Source organism: Pristiophorus japonicus, chromosome 5 (genome assembly GCF_044704955.1).
Source record: "Pristiophorus japonicus isolate sPriJap1 chromosome 5, sPriJap1.hap1, whole genome shotgun sequence".
In the NCBI taxonomy this organism is placed as follows: domain Eukaryota; kingdom Metazoa; phylum Chordata; class Chondrichthyes; family Pristiophoridae; genus Pristiophorus; species Pristiophorus japonicus.
In genome coordinates, this window is record NC_091981.1 from 33,696,042 (window position 1) to 33,720,787 (window position 24,746).

The following is a 24,746-nucleotide window of genomic DNA, read 5'->3' on the forward strand; positions in this document are numbered from 1 at the left end:
GGGGAGAGGGAAGGAGATGTTGGTGGGGTGGGGGGAAGGAGATGTGGGGGGGAAGGAGATGTGGGGGGGGGGGGAAAGAGATGGGGGGGGGGGAAAGGAGATGTGGGGGGTGGAAAGGAGATGTGGGGGGGGGAGCGGGAGTCGGGTCGGGTCCAGTCGGGGGGACGGGTCCGGGGGCGGGTGGGGGGGAGGAGTCAGGTGTCGGGTCCGGTCTGGAGGCGAGTCGGGGGGGGGGGTGGGGTAGCGGGGGTCCAGTCCGGTCCAGGGGCGGGGGGGGAGCGGGAGTCGGGTCGGGTCCCGGGGGGGCGGGGGGGGAGAGAGGTGGATGGGGAGGGGGAGTCAGGTCGGTGTCGGGTCCGGTCCGGAAGCGGGAGTCGAGTCGGGTCGGGAGGAAGCAGGAGCTGGCCATGGAAGGAGCCTTATTCACGCAGCCCCAGTGAGGCCATTCGGCCAGGGCTCGGGGCTGCGTGCTTTGGCCCCTCCCACAAAGTTTTGGGCACCTGGAGCTACTGCACATGCGCGCCCACTGTAGTGCGCATGTGCAGAGGTCCCGGCACTGTTTTCAGCACAGGGACCTGGCTCCGCCCCCTACAGCTCCTGCTGCGCTGCGCCGAGGGCCAGAGGACCTGCGGGGAGGTGGAGAATCTGGAGGTTTTTTTTAGGCGCACTTTATGTGAAAAACGGGCGTCCAGGACGGGACTGCGCCGTTCTAGGCGCGACTCGAAACTTGGGGCCCAATGTTTCAAAATAAGGGGTTGCCCATTTACAACTGAGATGAGGAGGAATTTCTTCTCTGAGGATTGTGAATCTTTGGAATTCTCTACTCCAGAGAGCTGTGGAGGCTGGGTCATTGAATATATTTAAGGTGGAGCTTTTTGACGATAAGGGAGTCAAGGTTTATGGGAAGTGGGCAGGGAAGTGGAACTGAGCCCATGATCAGATCAGCCATGATCTTATTGAATGGCGGAGCAGGCTCGAGGGACCAAATGGCCTACACCTGCTCCTATTTCTTACGTTCTTAAATCAGATTTCTGGTCATTATCACATTGTTGTTTGGGGAGATAGCTTTGTGCAAATTTGGTTGCTGTATTTCTTTACGTTACAAGAGCGACCAAAGTTCCAATTTACTTAATTGGCTGTAAAGGGCTTTGGCTGAGATTGTGAAAGGTGCTATATAAATGCAAGTCCTAGCTTTTTAATCATATTCACTGGTAAATATAATCTGTAATTTATTGTCATTTCAGTGCTTTAGCTCAGAAGCCAGTTAAATCAAACGGTGTGACTCCTGCCAACGAACCGGAAGTTGCGCAGAAGCATTCTGTGCATTACTATCAGATCCCACATTTTAAAAATAACTTTTACCACAACAGATGGGGGATCTGAGAAGTGCTCTGGCTTCCTCTCATGTTTCCTCACAGCCCGATCTCTCCCGACATTTTTCCGATCTCTCCCGGCATTTACATTTTTTTTAACATAGCCGCTTCTCTGATGAATTGGCAGCGCGCATGCGCAATCCACTTCCGGTAAACTGCTGTGTAGCTTTTATTTAAAATATTAATAAAGGGTTGCTGGTCGAATGGACAATTCTAATCTCTCAAAATGCCACACTGTTGGGAACCCATTTGGAGGAAATAGCAGTGTACAAGCTTTAACAACTCCTCTCATAAAGTCAAATCTTTTAAACTTTGTTTCTTTTATAAAAAAGGAAATGGTTATAACATGAGAGACATTCTGTGACCTAAGTTACAATTTGGGACACTCGGTTTATTTCTGGCCTGAGATCCGAACTCCACGGATATACTGGAATTCACTTCCAGCATTGCGCCTTTACTAAAGGACAAAGCGGATCGTTTCATACCAGTTACTTATCAGATATTGTAAGATTAACTTCTGAAAAAGGTATGTGGATCTCTTGCGATCTGCTTTGTTTTGACTTTTTGTAATTTATGGCTCTTTCAGCATCTTGTATCTTTAAGCTTCTGTAATATTTAACCTGCATTTACTGACCTTCCGTGTGTCGGTTCCTCCCTTTCTGGGCATCCTGTGTTTATTTTCCAATTATCAGTAAAACAACAATCTACATTTCTATATCGCCTTTCACATGGAAAATGTCCCGAGGCACCTTTCGGAGGGAGAGGTAAAAAAAAACGGGAAAAGGAACTGACAGTGAGACAGTGGGGATGTTAAGTGAGGCGATGAGAAATATGGATTACGAGAAGATTTCTTTGCAGTGGAGCAGTTTAGGGAAAAACTTGTAAGGTATATCACCGAGGCAGCCAAGTCTCTGCGATCAATGATGGGGCAAAGGGAGAGATGGGATGCACAAAAGCTCACGATTGGCGTAGCAAAAAGTGTGGGATGAAATACAAGAGTGGAGGTCGACATGGAGGCCACGGAGTCAGGGTGGGAGTTGAGACTGCGGCGGCAGGGGTGGGCTGAGGCCGTAGAAGTAGGTTGGGTGAGTGGGACTTAGAGCGGTACAGCACATAGGCAGCCTAGTTTTGGACAAGGTAGAGTTTATGGAGGGTGGGAGATGGAAGGCAGCAGGGAGAAAACTGGAGAGTTTAGATCCAAAGGTGACAAATGTGACCGCACTGGTTTCCGCAGAACTGGGGCAGTGGGAGCATTGTTGTGGAAGTAACAGGTGCTGATGTGGAATTTGAAGCTCAGCCCTGGGTTGAACAGGAAGCCAAGGTTGTACATTGCGATTAGAAGATAATTGTTAAACCTGGTCAGGCTAACCCATACATGGCACGTGCTGGGTTGCAAACTTTGGTCCATTGGACGCGAAGGTCTGTTAATGAAAAGTTTCAACATTGAATGGATAACAAAAACATTGGGAAGAAGCCTGAAGCACAAGTTTCTGGTACAGGTAGAAATGAAATGCTGATTTGTCAAAAAAAAAATCTGTTTTGAAATGGAGCAGAGAATCAATCCGAAAACACAAGGGAGAAACAGTTAATATGTGAATTTCAGAAGTAAATGGTTCCTTTTGTGTGCAGAGTTCAAGCCAACTGCCAGTGGACTGTTCTCAATCAGAATTTCATATCAATTATTTCCATAGCAAACCCATATCTAATCTCAGCATAAATGGAATGCAAGAAAACTGTGCCACCGAAAATAAAATCTCGGACCACAAAATATTAAGCACAATGGAATATGATTTTAAACTATAACCTAGTGTTCAAGACTGCCTCTCGGGCTTAAATTATGACATTTAAAATATAGGATATGATGAGGGGCACAGCTTGAAGTAAATGGATGGAAGGTTGTAGGGGGAATGGGGTTGTTCAACAACATTGCAATAGAAGACAAGTAAAATGCTTTTAAAGGCACAACGCCGAGTGTGCAAAATAAATTCATACCTTGGATTAACAGGCATTGATACTGTGACTCAAAATGGGTCAACAAATTATTCAAAGGTGAAATGAGGAAAATGAACTGTACAAATCCTGCATGGAGAATATTTTGGGTTAACTTTTTCTATACTCATAATAACCTTATAAACATCCTCTGAGATCACCTCTTAGTCGCCACTTATCCAAGCTGAAAAGCCCAAGTTTTGGTCATAACTCAGACCCCTGACACACGGGATCTCACCTTCGTGACTTCTCTGCACTGCCTCCAGCACTTGAATGTTTCTCTTCTTGGCGACTAGAACGAGTGCAATGTTCAAGGTACAGTCTGATGAGACCACTATAATAGAAACATAGAAAATAGGTGCAGGAGTAGGCCATTCGGCCCTTCGAGCCTGCACCACCATTCAATAAGATCACAGCTGATCATTCCCTCAGTATCCCTTTCCTGCTTTCTCTTCATACCCCTTGATCCCTTTAGCCGTAAGGGCCATATCTAACTCCCTCTTGAATATATCCAATGAACTGGCATCAACAACTCTCTGCGGTAGGGAATTCCACAGGTTAACAACTCTCTGAGTGAAGAAGTTTTTCTCATCTCAGTCCTAAATGGCCTACCCTTTATCCTGAGCCTGTGTCCCCTGGTTCTGGACTTCCCCATCATCGGGAACATTCTTCCCGCATCTAACCTGTCCAGTCCCATCAGAATCTTGTAAGTTTCTATGAGATCCCCTCTCATCCTTCTAAACTCCAGTGTTTAAAGGCCCAGTTGATCCAGTCTCTCCTCATATGTCAGTCCCGTCATCCCGGGAATCAGTCTGGTAAACCTTCGCTGCACTCCCTCAATAGCCAGAACGTCCTTCCTCAGATTAGGAGACCAAAACTGAACACAATATTCCAGGTGAGGCCCCACCAAGGCCCTGTACAACTGCAGTAAGACCTCCCTGCTCCTATACTCAAATCCCCTAACTATGAAGGCCAACATACCATTTGCCTTCTTCACCGCCTGCTGTACCTGCATGCCAACTTTCAATGACTGATGAACCATGACACCCAGGTCTCGTTGCACCTCCCCCTTTCCGAATCTGCCACCATTCAGATAATAGTCTGCCTTTGTGTTTTTGCCCCCAAAGTGGATAACCTCACATTTATCCACATTATACTGCATCTGCCATGCATTTGTCCACTCACCTAACCTGTCCAAGTCACCCTGCAGCCTTTTAGCGTCCTCCTCACAGTTCTCACCGCCACCCAGTTTAGTGTCATCTGCAAACTTGGAGATATTATACTCAATTCCTTCATCTAAATCATTAATGTATATTGTAAAGAGCTGGGGTCCCAGCACTGAGCCCTGCGGTACTCCACTAGTCACTGCCTGCCATTCTGAAAAGGATCCGTTTATCCCGACTCTCTGTTTCCTGTCTGCCAGCCATGTCAGTACATTACCCCCAATACCATGTGCTTTGATTTTGTACACCAATCTCTTGTGTGGGACTTTATCAAAAGCCTTTTGAAAGTCCAAATACACCACATCCACTGGTTCTCCCTTGTCCACTCTAGTAGTTACATCCTCAAAAAATTCCAGAAGATTTGTCAAGCATGATTTCCCTTTCATAACTCCATGCTGACTTGGACCGATCCTGTCACTGCTTTCCAAATGTGCTGATATTTCATCTTTAATAATTGATTCCAACATTTTCCCCACTATTGATGTCAGGCTAACCGGTCTATAATTACCCGTTTTCTCTCTCCCTCCTTTTTTAAAAAGTGGTGTTACATTAGCTACCCTCCAGTCCATAGGAACTGATCCAGAGTCGATAGACTGTTGGAAAATGATCACCAATGCATCCACTATTTCTAGGGCCACTTCCTTAAGTACTCTGGGATGCAGACTATTAGGCCCCAGGGATTTATCAGCCTTCAATCCCATCAATTTCCCTAACACAATTTCCCGCTTTATAAGGATATCCTTCAGTTCCTCCTTCTCACCAGACCCTAGTATTTCCGGAAGGTTATTTCTGTCTTCGTGAAAACAGAACCAAAGTATTTGTTTAACTGGTCTGCCAGTTCTTTGTTTCCCATTATAAATTCACCTGAATCTGACTACAAGGGACCTAGGTTTGTTGGCACTAATCTTTTTCTCTTCACATATCTATCGAAGCTTTTGCAGTCAGTTTTTATGTTCCCAGCAAGCTTCCTCTCATACTCTATTTTCCCCCTCCTAATTAAACCCTTTGTCCTCCTCCGCTGTATTACAAATTCTCCCAGTCCTCGGGTTTGCTGCTTTTTTTGGCCAATTTACATGCCTCTTCCTTGGATTTAACACTATCCTTAATTTCCCTTGTTAGCCACGGTTGAGCCACCTTCCCCGTTTTATTTTTACTCCAGACAGGGATGTACAATTGTTGAAGTTCATCCATGTGATCTTTAAATGTTTGCCATTGCCTATCCACCGTCAACCCTTTAAGTATCACTCGCCAGGTTTAGCATTGAGTCCACTAAGATTTCTCCATCTCTTTCAACATCTGAAGACGGTTAAGATAGAAAGAGGGGAGATACTTGATAAACAAATCAAACTTAGAGACGATAAACCCTGGTCCAGATGGATTGCATCTGTCCATATTAAAAGAAGTTAGGGAAGAGATAGCAGAGGCACTTTTACATATATATAACAATTTATTAGATAAGGGAATAGTGCCAGAAGACTGGCGGACAGCTAATGTTATTCCTATATTTAAAAAGAGAGATAGAACAAGTCCAGGGAACTATAGACCACTTAGTCTAACATTGGTGATAGGAAAGATAATTAAATCTTTACTCAACGATGTAATAGAAAAACATAGAAACCAAAAATATAATAGCATGGATTTCAAAAAGGAAGGTCATGCTTGACCAATCTTATTGAATTCTTTGAATAAGTAACAGAAAGGGTAGACAAGGGTCATGCAGTAGTTGTAATATATTTGGATTTTCAGAAGACCTTTGATAAGGTACTACATGGTAGATTCCTGACTAGGGTCAGAGCATGTGGAGTCGGGACAGGTAGCAGAAGGGTTAAGGGCAGCTCATCAGACTGGCGAAAGGTGGGAAGTGTTGTTCCACAGGGATTGGTGCTGAGACCACTGTCGTTCACAATTTACATTAACAATTTGGAATTGTAAGTACAATTTATAATCTTGCGGACAAATCCAAATTGGGGATGTAGTTAATACAAAGGAAGATTGTGACAAAGTACAAGAAGGCACACACAAACTTGCAGAACAGGTGTTTAATTGGCAAATTAATTAAAATATAGGTAAGTGTGAGGTGGAGCATTTTGGTAGGAAGAATAAGGAGGTCTCATACTGCTTGGGTAATAAGAGTCGAAATGGGGTAGAGAAGCAAAGGGATCGAGGAATACAGGTACACAAATCACTAAAAGTTGCAACACAAGTTAATAAGGCCATAAAAAAGGCAAACTAAGCACTGGGATTCATTTCTAGAGGGATAGAGTTGAAAAGTAGAGAAGTCATGTTGAACTATGGCCCCTAGTTTTTTAATCCCTTCCAAGTGGAAACATTTTCTCCAGACCCCTTCATAATTTTAAAGATGTCTATTTATGTCAGCTCTCACCCTTCTCTTTTCAAGGGAAAAGAGCCCCAACCTGGTCAGTGGTTCCTGATAGTCACGTCTCAGTTCTGATATCCTTGTCGGACTATGGTTAGACTATTCTTGGAGTACTGTGCACAGTTCTGACCTGGATATAGAGGCATTGGAGTATGTGTAAAAAGATTTACAAGGATATCAGAACTGAGACGTGACTATCAGGAATCCCAGCCTGGGGCTCTTTTCCCTTGAAAAGAGAAGGGTGAGAGGTGACCTAAACAGACATGTTTAAAATTATGAAGTGGTCTGGAGAAAATGTTTCCACTTGAAGGGATTAAAAAACTAGGGGCCATAAATATAAAATGCTCACCAATAAATTCACTAGTGAATTCAGGAGAAACTTCTTTATCCAAAGAGTAAAGAATGTGGAACACTCTACCAACAAGGAGTCGTTGAGGCGAATAGCATAGATGCCTTTAAGGAGACACGTCGGGCCCAAGTTTCCACAAGACAAAAAAACGGGCGCCCCTCCGAGCTGGGCGCCCGTTTTTCATGCCTAAAACGGCGCCTAAAAAAATCCTTGGTATTCTCCACCTACTTACAGGTCCTCTGGCCCTCGGCGCAGCCAGCACGCGCTGTGGCGGGGGCGGAGCCAGGTACCGGCGCTGAAAACAGTGCTGGCACCTCTGCACATGCACGCTACAGTCGGCACGCAAGTGCAGTAGCTCCAGGCGCCGAACTGTGTGGGAGGGGCCCGAAGCACGCAGCCCCTAGCCCTGGCTGAATGGCCTCACTGGGGCTGCGTGAATGAGGTTCCTCCCACGGCCAGTTCCTGCTCCCCCCCCCCCCCGACCCGACACTCCGCCCCCCGACACCCGCTCCCCCCCCCCCCCCCCCGCCGACCCGACCCAACACCCGCTCCCCCCCCCCCCCCCCCGCCCCGACACCTGCTCCCGACCCGAGACCCGCTCCCCCCGACCCGAGACCCGCTCCCCCCCCCCCCAACTGACCCGACCCGCACTCCTGTTCCCCGACCCGACCCCCCCTCTCTCTCCACCCCCCCCCCTCTCTCCACCCGCCCCCCTCTCTCCCCCTCCCTCTCCCCCCCCTCTCTCCCCCCCTCTCTCTCCCCCCCTCTCTCTCCCCCCCTCTCTCTCCCCCCCTCTCTCCCCCCCCCTCTCTCCCCCCCCCTCTCCCCCCCCCTCTCTCCCCCCCCTCTCTCCCCCCCCCTCTCTCCCCCCCCCCCTCTCTCCCCCCCCCTCTCTCTCCCCCCCTCTCTCTCCCCCCTCTCTCTCCCCCCCCTCTCTCTTCCCCCCCCCCTCTCTCCTTCCCCCCCCCTCTCTCTCCCCCCCCCTCTCTCTCTCCCCCCCTCTCTCTCTCTCTCCCTCCCCCCCTCTCTCTCCCTCCCCCCTTCCCTCTCCCTACCCCCTCCCTCTCCCTCCCACTCTCTCTCCCTCCCCCTCTCTCTCTCCCTCTCTCTCCCCCTCCCTCCCCCCCTCTCTCTCCCCCTCCCTCCCCCCCCTCTCTCCCCCTCCCTCCCCCCTCTCTCTCCCCCTCCCTCCCCCCCTCTCTCTCCCCCTCCCTCCCCCCCCTCTCTCTCCCCCTCCCTCCCCCTCTCTCTCCCCCTCCCTCCCCCCCCTCTCTCTCCCCCTCCCTCCCCCCCTCTCTCTCCCCCTCCCTCCCCCCTCTCTCTCTCCCTCCCTCCCCCTCTCTCTCTCCCTCCCTCCCCTCTCTCTCTCCCTCCCTCCCCCTCCTCTCTCTCTCTCTCTCTCTCTCTCCCCCTCCTCTCTCTCTCTCTCTCCCCCCCTCTCTCTCTCTCTCTCTCTCTCTCCCCCTCCCTCTCTCTCTCTCTATCTCTCCCTCTCTCTCTCTCTCTCTCTCACCCCCTCCCGTTCAGCGGCACGAACGGCTGCAGAATTCTCCCTGGCTGAAGCACTTTCACACAGGCAGGAAGATGGTTTATTTAATCTTTTCTTGGCTTATAAATGTTTATTCAGGTTGGATTTATTTGTATAATATTTGTAGAAGTATAAATAAGGATTTATTGTCGAATTTAATGAGTTCCCTTTCCCCCCCCCTCCTCGTTCTGGACGCCTAATTTGTAACCTGCGCCTGATTTTTTAATGTGTAGAACAGGTTTTTTCAGTTCTACAAAAATCTTCACTGGCTCCATTCTACTTTAGTTTGGAGTACATTTTCACTGTGGAAACTTTCAAATCAGGCGTCAGTGGCCGGACACGCCCCCTTTTGAAGAAAAAATTCTGTTCTAAACTAGAACTGTTCTACCTGACTCAGGCGCGAATCATGTGGAAACTTGGGCCCTAAATAAGCACATGAGGAAGAAAAGATTATAAGGATATGCTGATAGGGGTGGATAAAGAGGGGTGGAAGGAGGCTCCTGGGGAGCACAAACGACAGCATAGACCAGTTGGGCTGAATGGCCTGTTTCTATGCTACAGACTCGATGTAATACTTTTACATTTGTCTGCATTAAATTTCATGTGACTTTGGTCTGCCCACATACCTATCTTGCCCGACTCGTAGTGTAATTTCTGAGCTGCCTTTTCTGATTTCACTGCCCCTCCTAATGTTATCACTCTTAATTGAGTTTCTGAAACTAGGTTCCTTTAAGACGCTTCTTAAAACCCACCAATTTGACCAAACTTTTGATCAGCTGTTCTAATATCTCCTCCTTTGTCTGATTACACTCTTGTGAAGCACCTTGGGATGTTTTACTACATTAAAGGCTCTATATAAATGTAAGTTGTTGTAGGTTATTTATGTAAATTAGTTACAGCATTGGGTCCTGAGGGCCTCCCCCCGCCCCCCACATATTTACATAACTCCTCTAACAAGTACTCATTTCCTGTCCTTCAATGAATTTCTTATCCATTCCTTGACCCTGAATCTCTGCAGCTTTGAATTTAACGAATAGCCTTTCGTATGGAACTTTATCAAAAACTTTCTGGAAGTGAAGATACGCTACATCACTGGGCTTCTCACAGTCCACATGGGTTGGCACCTCCTCAGAAGTAGAAGTTGGTCAGGCAACAGCATCTTCTGAATCCGTGCTGCCTGCTGTTAACTAGGTTATTGTTGTGCAGATGATCAAGTTTTGTCATGATAATCAAATTCCATTCTTTTACATCGAATGAAGGTAAGACGAATGGGTGTGTAGTTGCCTGGGTCTGCTTTGTCCCTTTTTGAACATGAGCACACATTAGCATATTGCCAATCTTCCGATGCCTTGCCACTGTCTATTGACTCCCTCCTAATAAATGTCAGTACTGTACGAATCTCCTTCCTAATCTCCCAGCACTCTGGGGTAAATAGCATCATAGCCTTTCATCTTATAAAAAGCAAAGTCGTGATTATACCTGGGATATCTCTATTAGAAGAGGGCACGTTACTCATGAGTATTTACTACTTTGTGCCGATCGGTTTCAAAGCCGTTTGCGTCTTTTATGGTCTTACTTCTGACTGCCCTATTGTGGTACTGAATGATTTCACCATTATGCTTACCTGCAGCCTATGCCTGTGGACTTATTTGTTTTGAGTCCGATTAGCCTTTCATATTTATAGCAAAGTCATAAGAACATAAGAATTAGGAACAGGAGTAGGCCATCTAGCCCCTCGAGCCTGCTCCGCCATTCAACAAGATCATGGTCATTGATTATGATCATTGATTATACTTGGGATATCTCTGTTTGGAGAGGGCATGTTACTCATGACTATTTAGTACTTGGTACTTAACCTTTTCAAAGCCATTTGCCCTTTTATGATCATACTTCTCTCACTGCCACCCTTGTTGTCCTGAATTATTTTATTGTTACACTTAGCTGCAGCTACTATGCTTTAACCCCAGCTATTTCTGTTCCCCTCACTTCACCTTTTCAATGGCTGCAAAATCCCGGCCTTGCCGCATAGCGTATTTTTATCAGCGTAAAATTTTTAAAACATTTAATCATACTTTTTTATGTTTAAAAACCCTGTTCATATTTTAAACCCTATTAAAACACACACAAAAATCCAAAAAAAAAATTTTTTCTAAAACATTTAATTAACTTTAATTTCAATTAATTTTAAATATGTGAGGTTTTTTTTAATTTCTTATGTTGTGTTTGGATGTTTTATGGGTTTTTCTCATTGATAGTAATGGGAACTCGGAGAAATGGAGTTCCCAATACTCATCATGATCATTATAGGCAGTCCCTCGAAATCGAGGAAGACTTGCTTCCACTCCAAAAATGAGTTCTCAGGTGACTGTACAGTCCAATACGGGAATTACAGTCTCTCTCACAGGTGGGACAGTGGTTGAAGGAAAGGGGACAGTGGTTGAAGGAAAGGGCGGGTGGAGAGTCTGGTTTTCCGGACGCTCCTTCTGTTGCCTGCGCTTGGTTTTTGCATGCTCTCAGTGATGAGACTCGAGGTGCTCAACACCCTCCCGGATGCTCTTCCTCCACTAAGGGCAGTCTTGGGCCAGGGAATCCCAGGTGCTGGTGGGGATATTGCACTTTATCAAAGAGGCTTTGAGGGTGTCCTTGAAACATTTCCTCTACCCAACTGGGGCTCGCTTGCTATGTAGGAGTTCCGAGTAGAGCGCTTGCTTTGGGAGTCTCGTGTCGGGATGTGGTCCACCCAACGGAACTGGTCGAGTGTGGTCAATGCTTCGATGCTGGGGATGTTGGTGGAATTGGTTGTCTATCCTCCCAGTGGATTATATAGCGATGGGGATGCTGGTGGAATTATATCTCATCCTGCCACCAAGCCTTTTGCTCCCCACTGGACGTGGCTGACTCAGACAGCGTTCAGTGAGCCTCCGACCAGCTCTGGCCACAGGTTTGGGCCCTACCTTCTCTCTCCGCCCCCACGCTCTGGCCTCCATCCTCTGACAACGTTCGGGCCTCCATCCCATTACTATCAATGAGAATTCTGCACCATGATTGGTTGTCCAGGCCCACGTAACTCCAGCTTGGACTTGTGTACCTTGAAGACAGGCGATGCGAGTGGAAAGAAGGCCTCCAACCGGAATCGAAGGCGCCTCTGGGACCACCAGGTATATTCATAGAAAAATTTTGGGTCTGAGGCGTTAGTCCGAAGGAAGCCTCAACCGGAATTTCAGGGCTAATATGTTTTTTCAAATTCTTGTATTCATCTCAGTTGACCCCCTTCTGCTTTCTCCCTGCACACGCCATGGTTCTTTTTCTCATTTAAAAAATGTGTTTGCTAATCTATTTTGGGTTGAGACTGCACCTTAAGTACTGTGCCCTGTTTTATCCACGAATATACGGGAAAGGAAGAGGTTTGGAGAAGAGATAGAAGATTTGAGTTTTGAGTCAAGACTGGAGAAGCTTAGCCGTTTCAGCCTTAATAGAAAACAAAGAGAGATTTGCAAGATAAGGTAGTAAACCAGGTAGAAAAGCTAGATCTGTAACAATCCTTCAAACTAAACAGTGATACAATCAACTCGTGATAAATTGAAGTATTTTTTTACGTTTAAAAAAAAATATTATCTGTAATTGGAATTAAGCGATGTAAAGATCACTGGAAAGTGGGACTTTAGTGCCTTCAAAACATTCAAATGATCAAAATTGAAAGCAGTGACTAGCAGGATGAGGAAAGCACAGGTTCCAACCAGAGAAGGCAATTAATGACTGGGGTTGCAAAATGCTTCTTCACACGAGTCATCAACACATGGAATGGGCCTCTGCGTAGGGTTGGGATGATGCAAACCTGACATGAGAAACTTTTTTTTTTACACACTGAGTGGTTAGGATTTTGAATGCACTGCCTGATAGGACGGTGGATACAGATGCAATAGTCGCCTTCAAAAGGGAATTGAATAAATAGCATGTACACACGGTTCAGTTCATAGGAAGTGCTTGCCTGCCACGGAAGTTGACTTTTGTATTGAGTTGGTACAAAAAGTATTATGAATAGATGGTTTGAGTAATTAATGGAGATGTAAATTTTAAATCCTTTGGAAAAGAATTTTACCAGATTTATTTTAATGTGCATTGACTCTATTTTTATCTTCCATTGTGTCTTACTCCCTGATCGTTCAGTCTCACTGTCTCCTAATTCTCTTTTGATGTTTGGTCTCACTCTTCCTGTACTGTTGGATCCAAGACTACCAACATCCTTTGGGTACCTTTCTCAATTGGCCATTCATTATGTGTGAATATCAGCACACTATTTGACCACATGGGACATCAGAGGCAACCAAAATCCTGTTTCTACTCAACATCCATAGACATTTTTCAGCAGTAGACACTGGGTAGTAATTGGAAGTGTGAACTCTTAACTGATTTTTGTTTTTTCTTCAAAACGTCGAGGTATTGAGTCCAATCGCACCCAATGACTGCCTCCTCTGAGATTGCAGGCTTGGAATGAAACCTCTGACTTTCTGGTCTGTATTGGCTTAAGTGTGGAACACATTGCTGAGCCTGTTAATCAGTGATGCTGGCGCAGCAATTGTAGGTGTTATCATGGTCCTCGGTGCTCTTGGGCTAAGAAAGAGGGGAAAAACAAGCAGACTCTTGCTCCCAATAGCTAACCAGTGATCTCTTGGAACATCGCGTTTGTAAATGTGGAACGAGAACAAGATCGGGCTCAGATGTGACGCCTTGAAATGAACATCATCTTCATGTTGACTGTCGAGTCACATGTGAAGACTGGAGTGCTTGTGGGGACTGTACCTCCACAAGGGTCAGCACTTTCAGGAGAAGTGGGAGGGAAATTGTTTTTTTTTTAAAGTATTGCTGTTAAATTGCTTAACTGGAAATTATTTGGAGCCCATAACAATCATAACTTATTTTACAATCAATCGTTAAGCTCTCCTTTTTGAATGGTGATTGCAACAGTGAATGTAATAAAAGCTGATTCTTTTTTTTTGTCTGTCTTTCAGCGGATGTACGATCTTTGTTTCTGCCAGGAAGCTATGAAGAAAAGATCACACATCTTGGAAAGTCTCTCAAGAACTTTACCCGTCTTAAATCACTTGACCTATCCCGTAATTCTTTGATTTCATTAGAGGTCAGTTTCTTATTTGTCAGTGTTAAGCTCGAACTGTTAAATGCATAATGTACAGGTTGTACCTCTCCAGTCCAGGACTCTTTAGTCTGGAAACATCCCTAGCCCGGCATTGTGGTATACATCAAGGATCTAGATTTGAATATAGAGGGTATAATTAAGAAGTTTGCAGACGACACTAAAATTGGCTGTGTGGTTGATAATGAAGAGGAAAGTCATGGGCTGCAGGAGGATATCAATCTACTGGTCAGATGGGCAGAGCAGTGGAAAATTGAATTTAATTCAGAGAAGTGTGAGTTGATGCACTTTGGGAGGGCTAATAAGGAAAGGGTATACACATTAAGCGGTAGGCCACTTAATAGTGTAGATGAACAAAGGGACCTTGGAGTGCTTGTCCACAGATCCCTGAAAGTAGCAGGCCAGGTGGATAAGTTGGTTAAGACATACGGAATGCTTGCCTTTATTGGCCGAGGCATAGAATATAAGAGCAGGGAGGTTGTGCCTAAATTGTGTAATACTTTGGTTAGGCCACAGCTGGAGTACTGCGTGCAGTTCTGGTCATCGTATTATTGGAAGGACGTGATTGCACTAGAGAGGGTGCAGAGGAGATTTACTAGGATGCTGCCTGGAATGGAAATCTTAGTTATGAGGACAGATTGGATAGGCTGGGTTTGTTCTCATTGGAACAGAGGAGGTTGAGAGGAGACCTCATTGAGGTGTACAAAATATTGAGGGGCCTGGACATAGTGGATAGTAAGGGTCTATTTTCATTGCTGGATGGGGTCTATTACAAGGGGGCATAGTTTTAAGGTGGTTGGTGGAAGGTTTAGAGGGGATTTAAGGGAGCCTTCTTTACGGGAGTGTTGTGGTGATCTGGAACTCGCTGCCTGGAAGAGTGGTGGATGCAGAAACCCTCACCACTTTTAAGAGATAGTTGGATGGGCACTTGAAGTGCAGTAACCTGCAGGGTTATGGACCTAGAGCTGGTAATTGGGATAAGACTGGATGACCTTTTGTTGGACGGCGCAGATATAATGGTAAGTATTGCAGGAAATAGAATTCGACCAGGGTGATCTCCTGGACTAGTTTCGATCGCCTGGATGGGTCAGAGTGGAATTTTCCCAGATTTTTTCTCCCTAAATTGGCCTGGGTTTTTATCTGATTTTTGCCTCTCCCAGGAGATCACATGGCTCCGGTTGGGGCGGAGTCTAGAATATATAAGAGGTGTCGCAGTTGTGTAAGGTGGACTGGTTGGGCTGGGTGCTCTTTGCCTTTCCGTCATTGTTCATAGGTTTATATGTAACCTTTAGGGCTGCTGACCAAGAGCTGTGGGGCTCTTTGTTGGCCGGCCCAGACACGATGGTCCGAAATGGCCTCCTCCTGCGCTGTAAATTTCTGTTTCTATTTGTCCTGGCATGAGTGGCGTCCATTGAAAAAGAAAATTATGGCTCCACGTTTTAAACGTATGTGTGATGCATTTTGGACGACAAATCTTGACGGCCTTGGCCCGGCCAGCTGGAGGTTTTACATACTGGCTGGTGCTGTGGTTTGACATGTGCTCTTCGCTGCCGAGGCTGGCTCTCCTTTCTTGATTGGCGGCGGGCGCGCATACTATGAAGGCTGCAACGCCGGGCTGAACTGACATTTTCCCCTCCCCCTGGGCGCCGGGAGTAGGAAACATAGAAACATGGAAAATAGGTGCAGGAGTAGGCCATTCGGCCCTTCGAGCCTGCGCCGCCATTCAATAAGATCATGGCTGATCATTCCCTCAGTACCCTTTTCCTGCTTTCTCTCCATACCCCTTGATACCTTTAGCCGTAAGGGCCATATCTAACTCCCTCTTGAATATATCCAATGAACTGGCATCAACAACTCTCTGCGGCAGGGAATTCCATAGGTTAACAACTTTGAGTGAAGAAGTTTCTCTTCATCTCAGTCCTAAATGGCCTACCCCTTATTGTAAGACGATGTCCCCTGGTTCTGGACTTCCCCAACATCGTGAACACTCTTCCCGCATCTAACCTGTCCAGTCCCGTCAGAATCTTTACGTTTCTATGAGATCCCCTCTCATTCTTCTAAACTCCAGTGAATAAAGGCCCAGTTGATCCAGTCTCTCCTCATATGACCATCCAGCGATCCCTGGAATCAGTCTGGTGAACCTTCGCTGCACTCTCTCAATAGCAAGAATGTTCTTCCTCAGATTAGGAGACCAAAACTGAACACAATATTCCAGGTGAGGCCTCACTAAGGCCCTGTACAACTGCAGTAAGACCTCCCTGCTCCTGTATTCAAATCCCCTAGCTATGAAGGCCAACGTAACATTTGCCTTCTTCACCACCTGCTGTACCTGCGTGCCCACTTTCAGTGACTGATGAACCATGACACCCAGGTCTCGTTGCACCTTCCCTTTTCCTAATCTGCCGCCATTCAGATAATCTGCCGCCTTGTTTTTGCCCCCAAAGTGGATAACCTCACATTTATCCACATTATACTGCATCTGCCATGTATTTGCCCACTCGCCTAACCTGAAAAAGTCACCCTGCAGCCTCTTAGCGTCCTCCTCACAGCTCACACCGTCACCCAGTTTAGTGTCATCAGCAAACTTGGAGAAATTACACTCAATTCCATCATCTAAATCATTAATATATATTGTAAAGAGCTGGGGTCCCAGCACTGAGCCCTGCAACACTCCACTAGTCACTGCCTGCCATTCTGAAAAGGACCCGTTTATCCCGACTCTCTGCTTCCTATCTGCCAACCAGCTCTCTATCCACGTCAGTACATTACCCCCAATATCATGTGCTTTGATTTTTGCACACGAATCTCTTGTGTGGGACCTTGTCAAAAGCCTTTTGAAAGTCCAAATACACCACATCCACTGGTTCTCCCTTGTCCATTCTACTAGTTACATCCACAAAAAATTCCAGAAGATTTGTCAAGCATGATTTCCCTTTCATAAATCCATGCTGACTTGGACCGATCCTGTCACTGCTTTCCAAATGCGCTGCTATTTCATCCTTAGTGATTCATTCCAACATTTTCCCCACTGTCAGGCTAACCGATCTATAATTATCGTTTTCTCTCTCCCTCCTTTTTTTAAAAAGTGGTGTTACATTAGCTACCCTCCAGTCCATAGGAACTGATCCAGAGTCAATAGACTACTGGAAAATGATCACCAATGCATCCACTATTTCTAGGGCCACTTCCTGAAGTACTCTGGGATGTAGACTATCAAGCCCTGGGGATTTATCGGCCTTCAATCCCGTCAATTTCCCGAACACAATTTCCCGCCTAATAAGGATATCCTTCAGTTCCTCCTTCTCATTTGACCCTCGGTACCCTAGTACATCCGGAAGGTTATTTGCGTCTTCCTTTGTGAAAACAGAACCGAAGTACTTGTTCAATTGGTCTGCCATTTCTTTGTTCCCCATAATAAATTCACCCGAATCTGACTGAAAGGGACCTATGTTTGTCTTCACTAATCTTTTTCTCTTAACATATCGATAGAAGCTTTTGCAGTCAGTTTTTAAGTTTCCGGCAAGTTTCCACTCGTACTCTATTTTCCCCCTCTTAATTAAATCCTCGTGGGTAAGGGTCGGCGTTTCTTCTTGACTTTATCCTTCACTTTATCTCCGATCTCTCGTTTTTTTTGTGTGCATGTATATGTTTTTTTGAGGTGTTGGTGTTCATTGAGGTAAGCGGGCCAGGCAAGGGAAGGGAAGGGAAGGGCAGGTGGCTGACTGAGGTACCGAAGCCAGGCCTGAGTATTTTTAAAAAACGGAGTAATTTTGGTTGGCTAAATGCTGCGCAGAAGGCATCCGGGTCGTTGTCAGCAGCGTTGTCACCAGTTGACCTCCCGTGGTTCGGAAAATTCTCTGGTCCGGCACCGGTCAGGTCCTGGGGTACCAAACCAGAGAGGTTCAATTGTATTCAGTTTAGTTATACAAACCGTTACATAATTGTCCTTGAGTGTTGCATTAATAGCCTTCTGCAATAATCATAAATGCATATTCCTGGGGCATTGGAACCGGTTCTGGGGGAGGTGGGACCAGTACAAACCGGACGGTCTGCACCTGGGCAGGACCGGAACCAATGTCCTAGGGGGAGTGTTTGCTAGTGCTGTTGGGGAGGAGTTAAACTAATATTGCAGGGGGATGGGAACCTATGCAGGGAGACAAAGGGAGACAAAAATGAGGCAAAAGCAAAAGACAGAAAGGAGATGAGGAAAAGTGGAGGGCAGAGAAACCCAAGGCAAAGAACAAAAAGGGCCACTGTACAGCAAAATTCTAAAAGGACAAAGGGTGTTAAAAAAGCAAGCCTGAAGGCTTTGTGTCTTAATGCAAGGAGTATCTGCAATAAGGTGGATGAATTAACTGTGCAAATAGATGTTAACAAATATGATGTGATTGGGATTACGGAGACCTGACTCCAGGATGATCAGGGCTGGGAACTCAACATCCAGGGGTATTCAACATTCAGGAAGGATAGAATAAAAGGAAAAGGAGGTGGGGTAGCATTGCTGGTTAAAGAGGAGATTAATGCAATAGTTAGGAAAGACATTAGCTTGGATGATGTGGAATCTATATGGGTAGAGCTGCAGAACACTAAAGGGCAAAAAACATTAGTGGGAGTTGTGTACAGACCTCCAAACAGTAGTAGTGATGTTGGGGAGGGCATCAAACAGGAAATTAGGAGTGCATGCAATAAGGGTGCAGCAGTTATAATGGGTGACTTTAATATGCACATAGATTGGGCTAGCCAAACTGGAAGTAATACGGTGGAGGAGGATTTCCTGGAGTGCATAAGGGATGGTTTTCTAGACCAATATGTCGAGGAACCAACTAGGGGGGAGGCCATCTTAGACTGGGTGTTGTGTAATGAGAGAGGATTAATTAACAATCTCATTGTGCGAGGCCCCTTGGGGAAGAGTGACCATAATATGGTGGAATTCTGCATTAGGATGGAGAATGAAACAGTTAATTCAGAGACCATGATCCAGAACTTAAAGAAGGGTAACTTTGAAGGTATGAGGCGTGAATTGGCTAAGATAGATTGGCGAATGATACTTAAGGGGTTGACTGTGGATGGGCAATGGCAGACATTTAGAGACCGCATGGATGAATTACAACAATTGTACATTCCTGTCTGGCGTAAAAATAAAAAAGGGAAGGTGGCTCAACCGTGGCTATCAAGGGAAATCAGGGATAGTATTAAAGCCAAGGAAGTGGCATACAAATTGGCCAGAAATAGCAGCGAACCTGGGGACTGGGAGAAATTTAGAACTCAGCAGAGGAGGACAAAGGGTTTGATTAGGGCAGGGAAAATGGAGTACGAGAAGAAGCTTGCAGGGAACATTAAGGCGGATTGCAAAAGTTTCTATAGGTATGTAAAGAGAAAAAGGTTAGTAAAGACAAACGTAGGTCCCCTGCAGTCAGAATCAGGGGAAGTCATAACGGGGAACAAAGAAATGGCAGACCAATTGAACAAGTACTTTGGTTCAGTATTCACTGAGGAGGACACAAACAACCTTCCGGATATAAAAGGGGTCAGAGGGTCTAGTAAGGAGGAGGAACTGAGGGAAATCTTTATTAGTCGGGAAATTGTGTTGGGGAAATTGATGGGATTGAAGGCCGATAAATCCCCAGGGCCTGATGGACTGCATCTCAGAGTACTTAAGGAGGTGGCCTTGGAAATAGCGGATGCATTGACAGTCATTTTCCAACATTCCATTGACTCTGGATCAGTTCCTATCGAGTGGAGGGTAGCCAATGTAACCCCACTTTTTAAAAAAGGAGGGAGAGAGAAAACAGGGAATTATAGACCGGTCAGCCTGACCTCAGTAGTGGGTAAAATGATGGAATCAATTATTAAGGATGTCATAACAGCACATTTGGAAAATGGTGACATGATAGGTCCAAGTCAGCATGGATTTGTGAAAGGGAGATCATGCTTGACAAATCTTCTGGAATTTTTTGAGGATGTTTCCAGTAAAGTGGACAAAGAAGAACCAGTTGATGTGGTATATTTGGACTTTCAGAAGGCTTTCGACAAGGTCCCACACAGGAGATTAATGTGCAAAGTTAAAGCACATGGGATTGGGGGTAGTGTGCTGACGTGGATTGAGAACTGGTTGACAGACAGGAAGCAAAGAGTAGGAATAAATGGGTACTTTTCAGAATGGCAGGCAGTGACTAGTGTGGTACCTCAAGGTTCTGTGCTGAGGCCCCAGCTGTTTACGTTGTACATTAATGATTTAGACGAGGGGATTAAATGTAGTATCTCCAAATTTGCGGATGACACTAAGTTGGGTGGCAGTGTGAGCTGCGAGGAGGATGCTATGAGGCTGCAGAGTGACTTGGATAGGTTAGGTGAGTGGGCAAATGCGTGGCAGATGAAGTATAATGTGGATAAATGTGAGGTTATCCACTTTGGTGGTAAAAACAGAGAGACAGACTATTATCTGAATGGTGACAGATTAGGAAGGGGGAAGGTGCAGCGAGACCTGGGTGTCATGGTACATCAGTCATTGAAGGTTGGCATGCAGGTACAGCAGGCGGTTAAGAAAGCAAATGGCATGTTGGCCTTCATAGCGAGGGGATTTGAGTACAGGGGCAGGGAGGTGTTGCTACAGTTGTACAGGGCCTTGGTGAGGCCACACCTGGAGTATTGTGTACAGTTTTGGTCTCCTAACTTGAGGAAGGACATTCTTGCTATTGAGGGAGTGCAGCGAAGATTCACCAGACTGATTCCCGGGATGGTGGGACTGACCTATCAAGAAAGACTGGATCAACTGGGCTTGTATTCACTGGAGTTCAGAAGAGTGAGAGGGGACCTCATAGAAACGTTTAAAATTCTGACGGGTTTGGACAGGTTGGATGCAGGAAGAATGTTCCCAATGTTGGGGAAGTCCAGAACCAGGGGTCACAGTCTAAGGATAAGGGGTAAGCTATTTAGGACCGAGATGAGGAGAAACTTCTTCACCCAGAGAGTGGTGAACCTGTGGAATTCTCTACCACAGAAAGTAGTTGAGGCCAATTCACTAAATATATTCAAAAGGGAGTTAGATGAAGTCCTTACTACTCGGGGGATCAAGGGGTATGGCGAGAAAGCAGGAATGGGGTACTGAAGTTTCATGTTCAGCCATGAACTCATTGAATGGCGGTGCAGGCTAGAAGGGCTGAATGGCCTGCTCCTGCACCTATTTTCTATGTTTCTATATGATCAAAGGATGTCCTGTACTAATATATTTGTCATGGTATGCAATTTGATTCATGTTTGTGCCGTTTACTGGACTCCTAACAAGTGTTTTGTAAAACCTGGTCTCAGGATTAGCTGAATATTCAACCAGGAGAATTGCCTACGGTCCAGTTGCTTTAGATCAGCTCCCTGGTCAAGCACATTGGAGTTACTCAAACCTCTCTGGGTTACAAGCAGCCCTTGCCCATAACTTGTATCACTGAGCAACTGTGGAGGGAAAGAGACAAGAAATGGCGGGACTCTGTGAAACTGCTGCAACAACAGGCACAATTCAACTTTCAGCATGTACGAAATGGGACACCTCGATTTGGAGGTGTACTTATTTCCAGTTGATCCGCCACCAATACACCACAGATAATGCCCCTAGTCCATACAACTCAGTGAGAAAATCACCAGAGACGCATCTACTTTATAAAAGCATTGTCCAGATTTTGTGGTCCATGGCGAATGAACGACAACAGCATTTCATTACACTCACACTTGCCCACAGACTTTCCATGGGCTTTTGCACTGGAAATTGTGCTGATTAGAAAGCTATTTTGGCAGAGCGTTCCCTCGAGGGGATCTAGGACCTGTGTGAACAGGGCAAACAACTGGGTAGCCTAACATCTGTGGTTGGGAAAATGTTCGAGTCCATTAATAAAGAAGCAGTAGCAGAACATTTGGAAAAGCAAAATTTGGTCAGGCAGAGTCAGCATGGGTTTATGAAGGGGAAGTCATGTTTGACAAATTTGCTAGAATTCTTTGAGGATGTAACGAAGAAGGTGGATAAAGGGGAACCAGTGGATGTGGTGTATTTGCCTTCCAAAAGGCATTTGACAAGGTGCCACATAAAAGGTTCCTGCACAAGATACAAGTTCACGGGGTTGGGGTAATATATTAGTATGGATAGAGGATTGGCTAACTAACAGAGAACAGAATGTCGAGATAAATGCTTCATTTTCGGGTTGGCAATCAGTAACTATTGGGGTGCCGCAGGGATCAGTGCTGGGACCCCAACTATTTACAATCTATAGTAACGACTTGGAAGAAGGGACTGAGTGTAACGTAGCCAAGTTTGCTGACGATATAAAGATGGGAGGAAAAGCAATGAATGAGGAGGATACATAAAATCTGCAAAAGGACATAGACAGGCTAAGTGAGTGGACAAAAATTTGGCAGATGGAGTATAATGTTGGAAAGTGTGAGGTCATGCACTTTGGCAGAGAAAATCGAAGAGCAAGTTATTATTTAAATGGAGAAAGATTGCAAAGTGCTGCAGTACAGCGGGACCTGGGGGTACTTGTGCATGAAACACAAAAGGTTAGTATGCAGGTACAGCGAGTGATCAGGAAGGCCAATGGAATCTTGCAAAGGGGATGGAGTATAAAAGCAGGGAAGTCTTGCTGCAGCTATACAGGATATTGGTGAGGTCACACCTGGAATACTGCGTGCAGTTTTGGTTTCCATATTTACGAAAGGACATACTTGCTTTGGAGGCAGTTCAGAGAAGGTTCACTAGGTTGATTCCAGAGATGAGTGGGTTGACTTATGAGGAAAGGTTGAGTAGGTTGGACCTCTACTCATTGGAATTCAGAAGATTGAGAGGTGATCTTATCGAAAGGTATAAGATTATGAGGGGGCTTGACAAAGTGGATGCAGAGAGAATGTTTCCACTGATGGGGGAGACTAGAACTAGGCGGCATTATCTTAGAATAAGGGGCCTCCCATTTAAAACTGAGATGAGGAGAAATTTCTTTTCTCAGAGGGTTGTGGATCTGTGGCATTCACTGCCTCAGAGAGCTATGGAAGCTGGGACATTAAATAAATTTAAGACAGACTGTTTCTTAACCAATAAGAGAATAAGGTATTATGGGGAACGGGGTGGGCATGAGTCCATGATCAGATTAGCCAAGATCGTATTAAATGGTGGAGCAGGCTCAAGGGGCCGTATGGCCTACTCCTGCTCCTATTTCTTATGTTCTTAACCAATCAGATTGAAGATTTGTTACTGAGCAGTGCAGTGTTTGAACCAGGAAGTGTAAGTTAGAATATTTAATTCAGTGCCAAATCATGTACAAAATCCAAATAAGGAAAAGGAAAGAAAGATGAGAGAAGGAAAGAAAGATGAGATTAGGAGAGAAAGAGATAAAAGAGACGAAGAAAATGTTTTAAAAAATTATGCTTTTTAATGTTTTTAAATTTTGAAGAATAATTAAAATCTGAAGGAATGAGACTTCACACTTGTAAAAGTTAATTTTCAGTGCCAGAGAGGTTGTTTGGCAGTAATCAAGACTTACCACGCCATTTAAAAATGTACTTGCATCCGAATGCACAAGTCCTAACCTTTTCCGGCGTGCTTATTGAGGAACTAGTGGGAGGTACCACAACTTCTGCCCTTCATGTATTTTAATGCTGAGTCTCACGGTAAGATACCCGTATAGTGAAGCTTTTGGAGGAACAGGGCATCTGGGACAGCAACTTCCTGATTTCCACATGTGAGGTCACTGTCCGATTTACTCTTTACTAACGGCGAGCACTGAGCCTCAGTTATTTCTACCGCAGAATGTGGGCCCATGTTGCATCTTTCCAATATAATGTTTCCGTTGTTACAAAAAGGCATGTTCTCTGTATCAACGTAAGCAATGCCACTGACTCAAATAAGGAACTTTACTGTACCGATTCTTTCAAATATGGGTGTTCACTGCTCTTGCAATCAGATCGCGCGTGTGTGTATGTGTACACATACATGCAGGAGCAGAGAATACCCAGCACCCAAGGCTCAGGCTAAACATTGACAAATATAACTGAAGCATGAATGACAGGATCATTTTTTTTCAGGGACTTTTCTTCCGAACCTGCAGCATGATTTCTTCCATTGAGTTTGTTGCCCATTTTCTTTGCTTTACAGTTGGATATAAATCTACATGCCTGATTGAACCCACTTTTCGACACCTTTGCACATGTTACTTCAAAAAAATATATATATTTTAAATGCTGCTCTTTCTCGGTTGGTTTCTTTAGCCTGCCGTTCAAACTCCAGCCAGTCGTACATTGCCAGCCTTCCCCATCTCCCATGCATGTGCTCTGAGATACTTCTGATTCAACCTATAAGCACTGGAGATGAACGAGCATGTAAGAACATAAGAACATAAGAATTAGGCCATCTAGCCCCTCGAGCCTGCTCCGCCATTCAATAAGATCATGGCTGATCTGGTCGTGGACTCAGCTCCACTTACCCGCCCTCTCCCTGTAACCCTTAATTCCCTAATTGCTTAAAAATCTATCGATCTTTGACTTGAAAATATTCAATGAGCCAGCCTCAACTGCTTCCTTGGGCAGAGAATTCCACAGATTCACAACCCTCTGGGAGAAGAAATTCTTTCTCAACTCGGTTTTAAATTGGCTCCTCCGTATTTTGAGGCTGTGCCCCCTAGTTCTAGTCTCCCCCACCAATGGAAACAACCTCTCTGCCTCTATCTTGTCTATCCCTTTCATGATTTTAAATGTTTCTATAAGATCACCCCTCATCCTTCT

The 24,746-nt window shown here is 45.5% G+C and overlaps 1 protein-coding gene across 2 annotated transcripts in view; it reads left to right on the top strand.

Moving 5' to 3' along the window:
• Positions 1-24,746, top strand: part of cep72 (centrosomal protein 72) — a 230,603-nt gene that overhangs the window by 22,763 nt on the left and 183,094 nt on the right. The window contains exon 2 of one of the 2 annotated variants that reach the window (XM_070880485.1): positions 13,849-13,976. In XM_070880485.1, coding sequence (XP_070736586.1) covers positions 13,849-13,976 — 128 coding nt within the window. Of the gene's footprint in view, positions 1-13,848; positions 13,977-24,746 lie in introns of those variants that run through there. The other variant, XM_070880486.1, reaches the window with a different exon arrangement.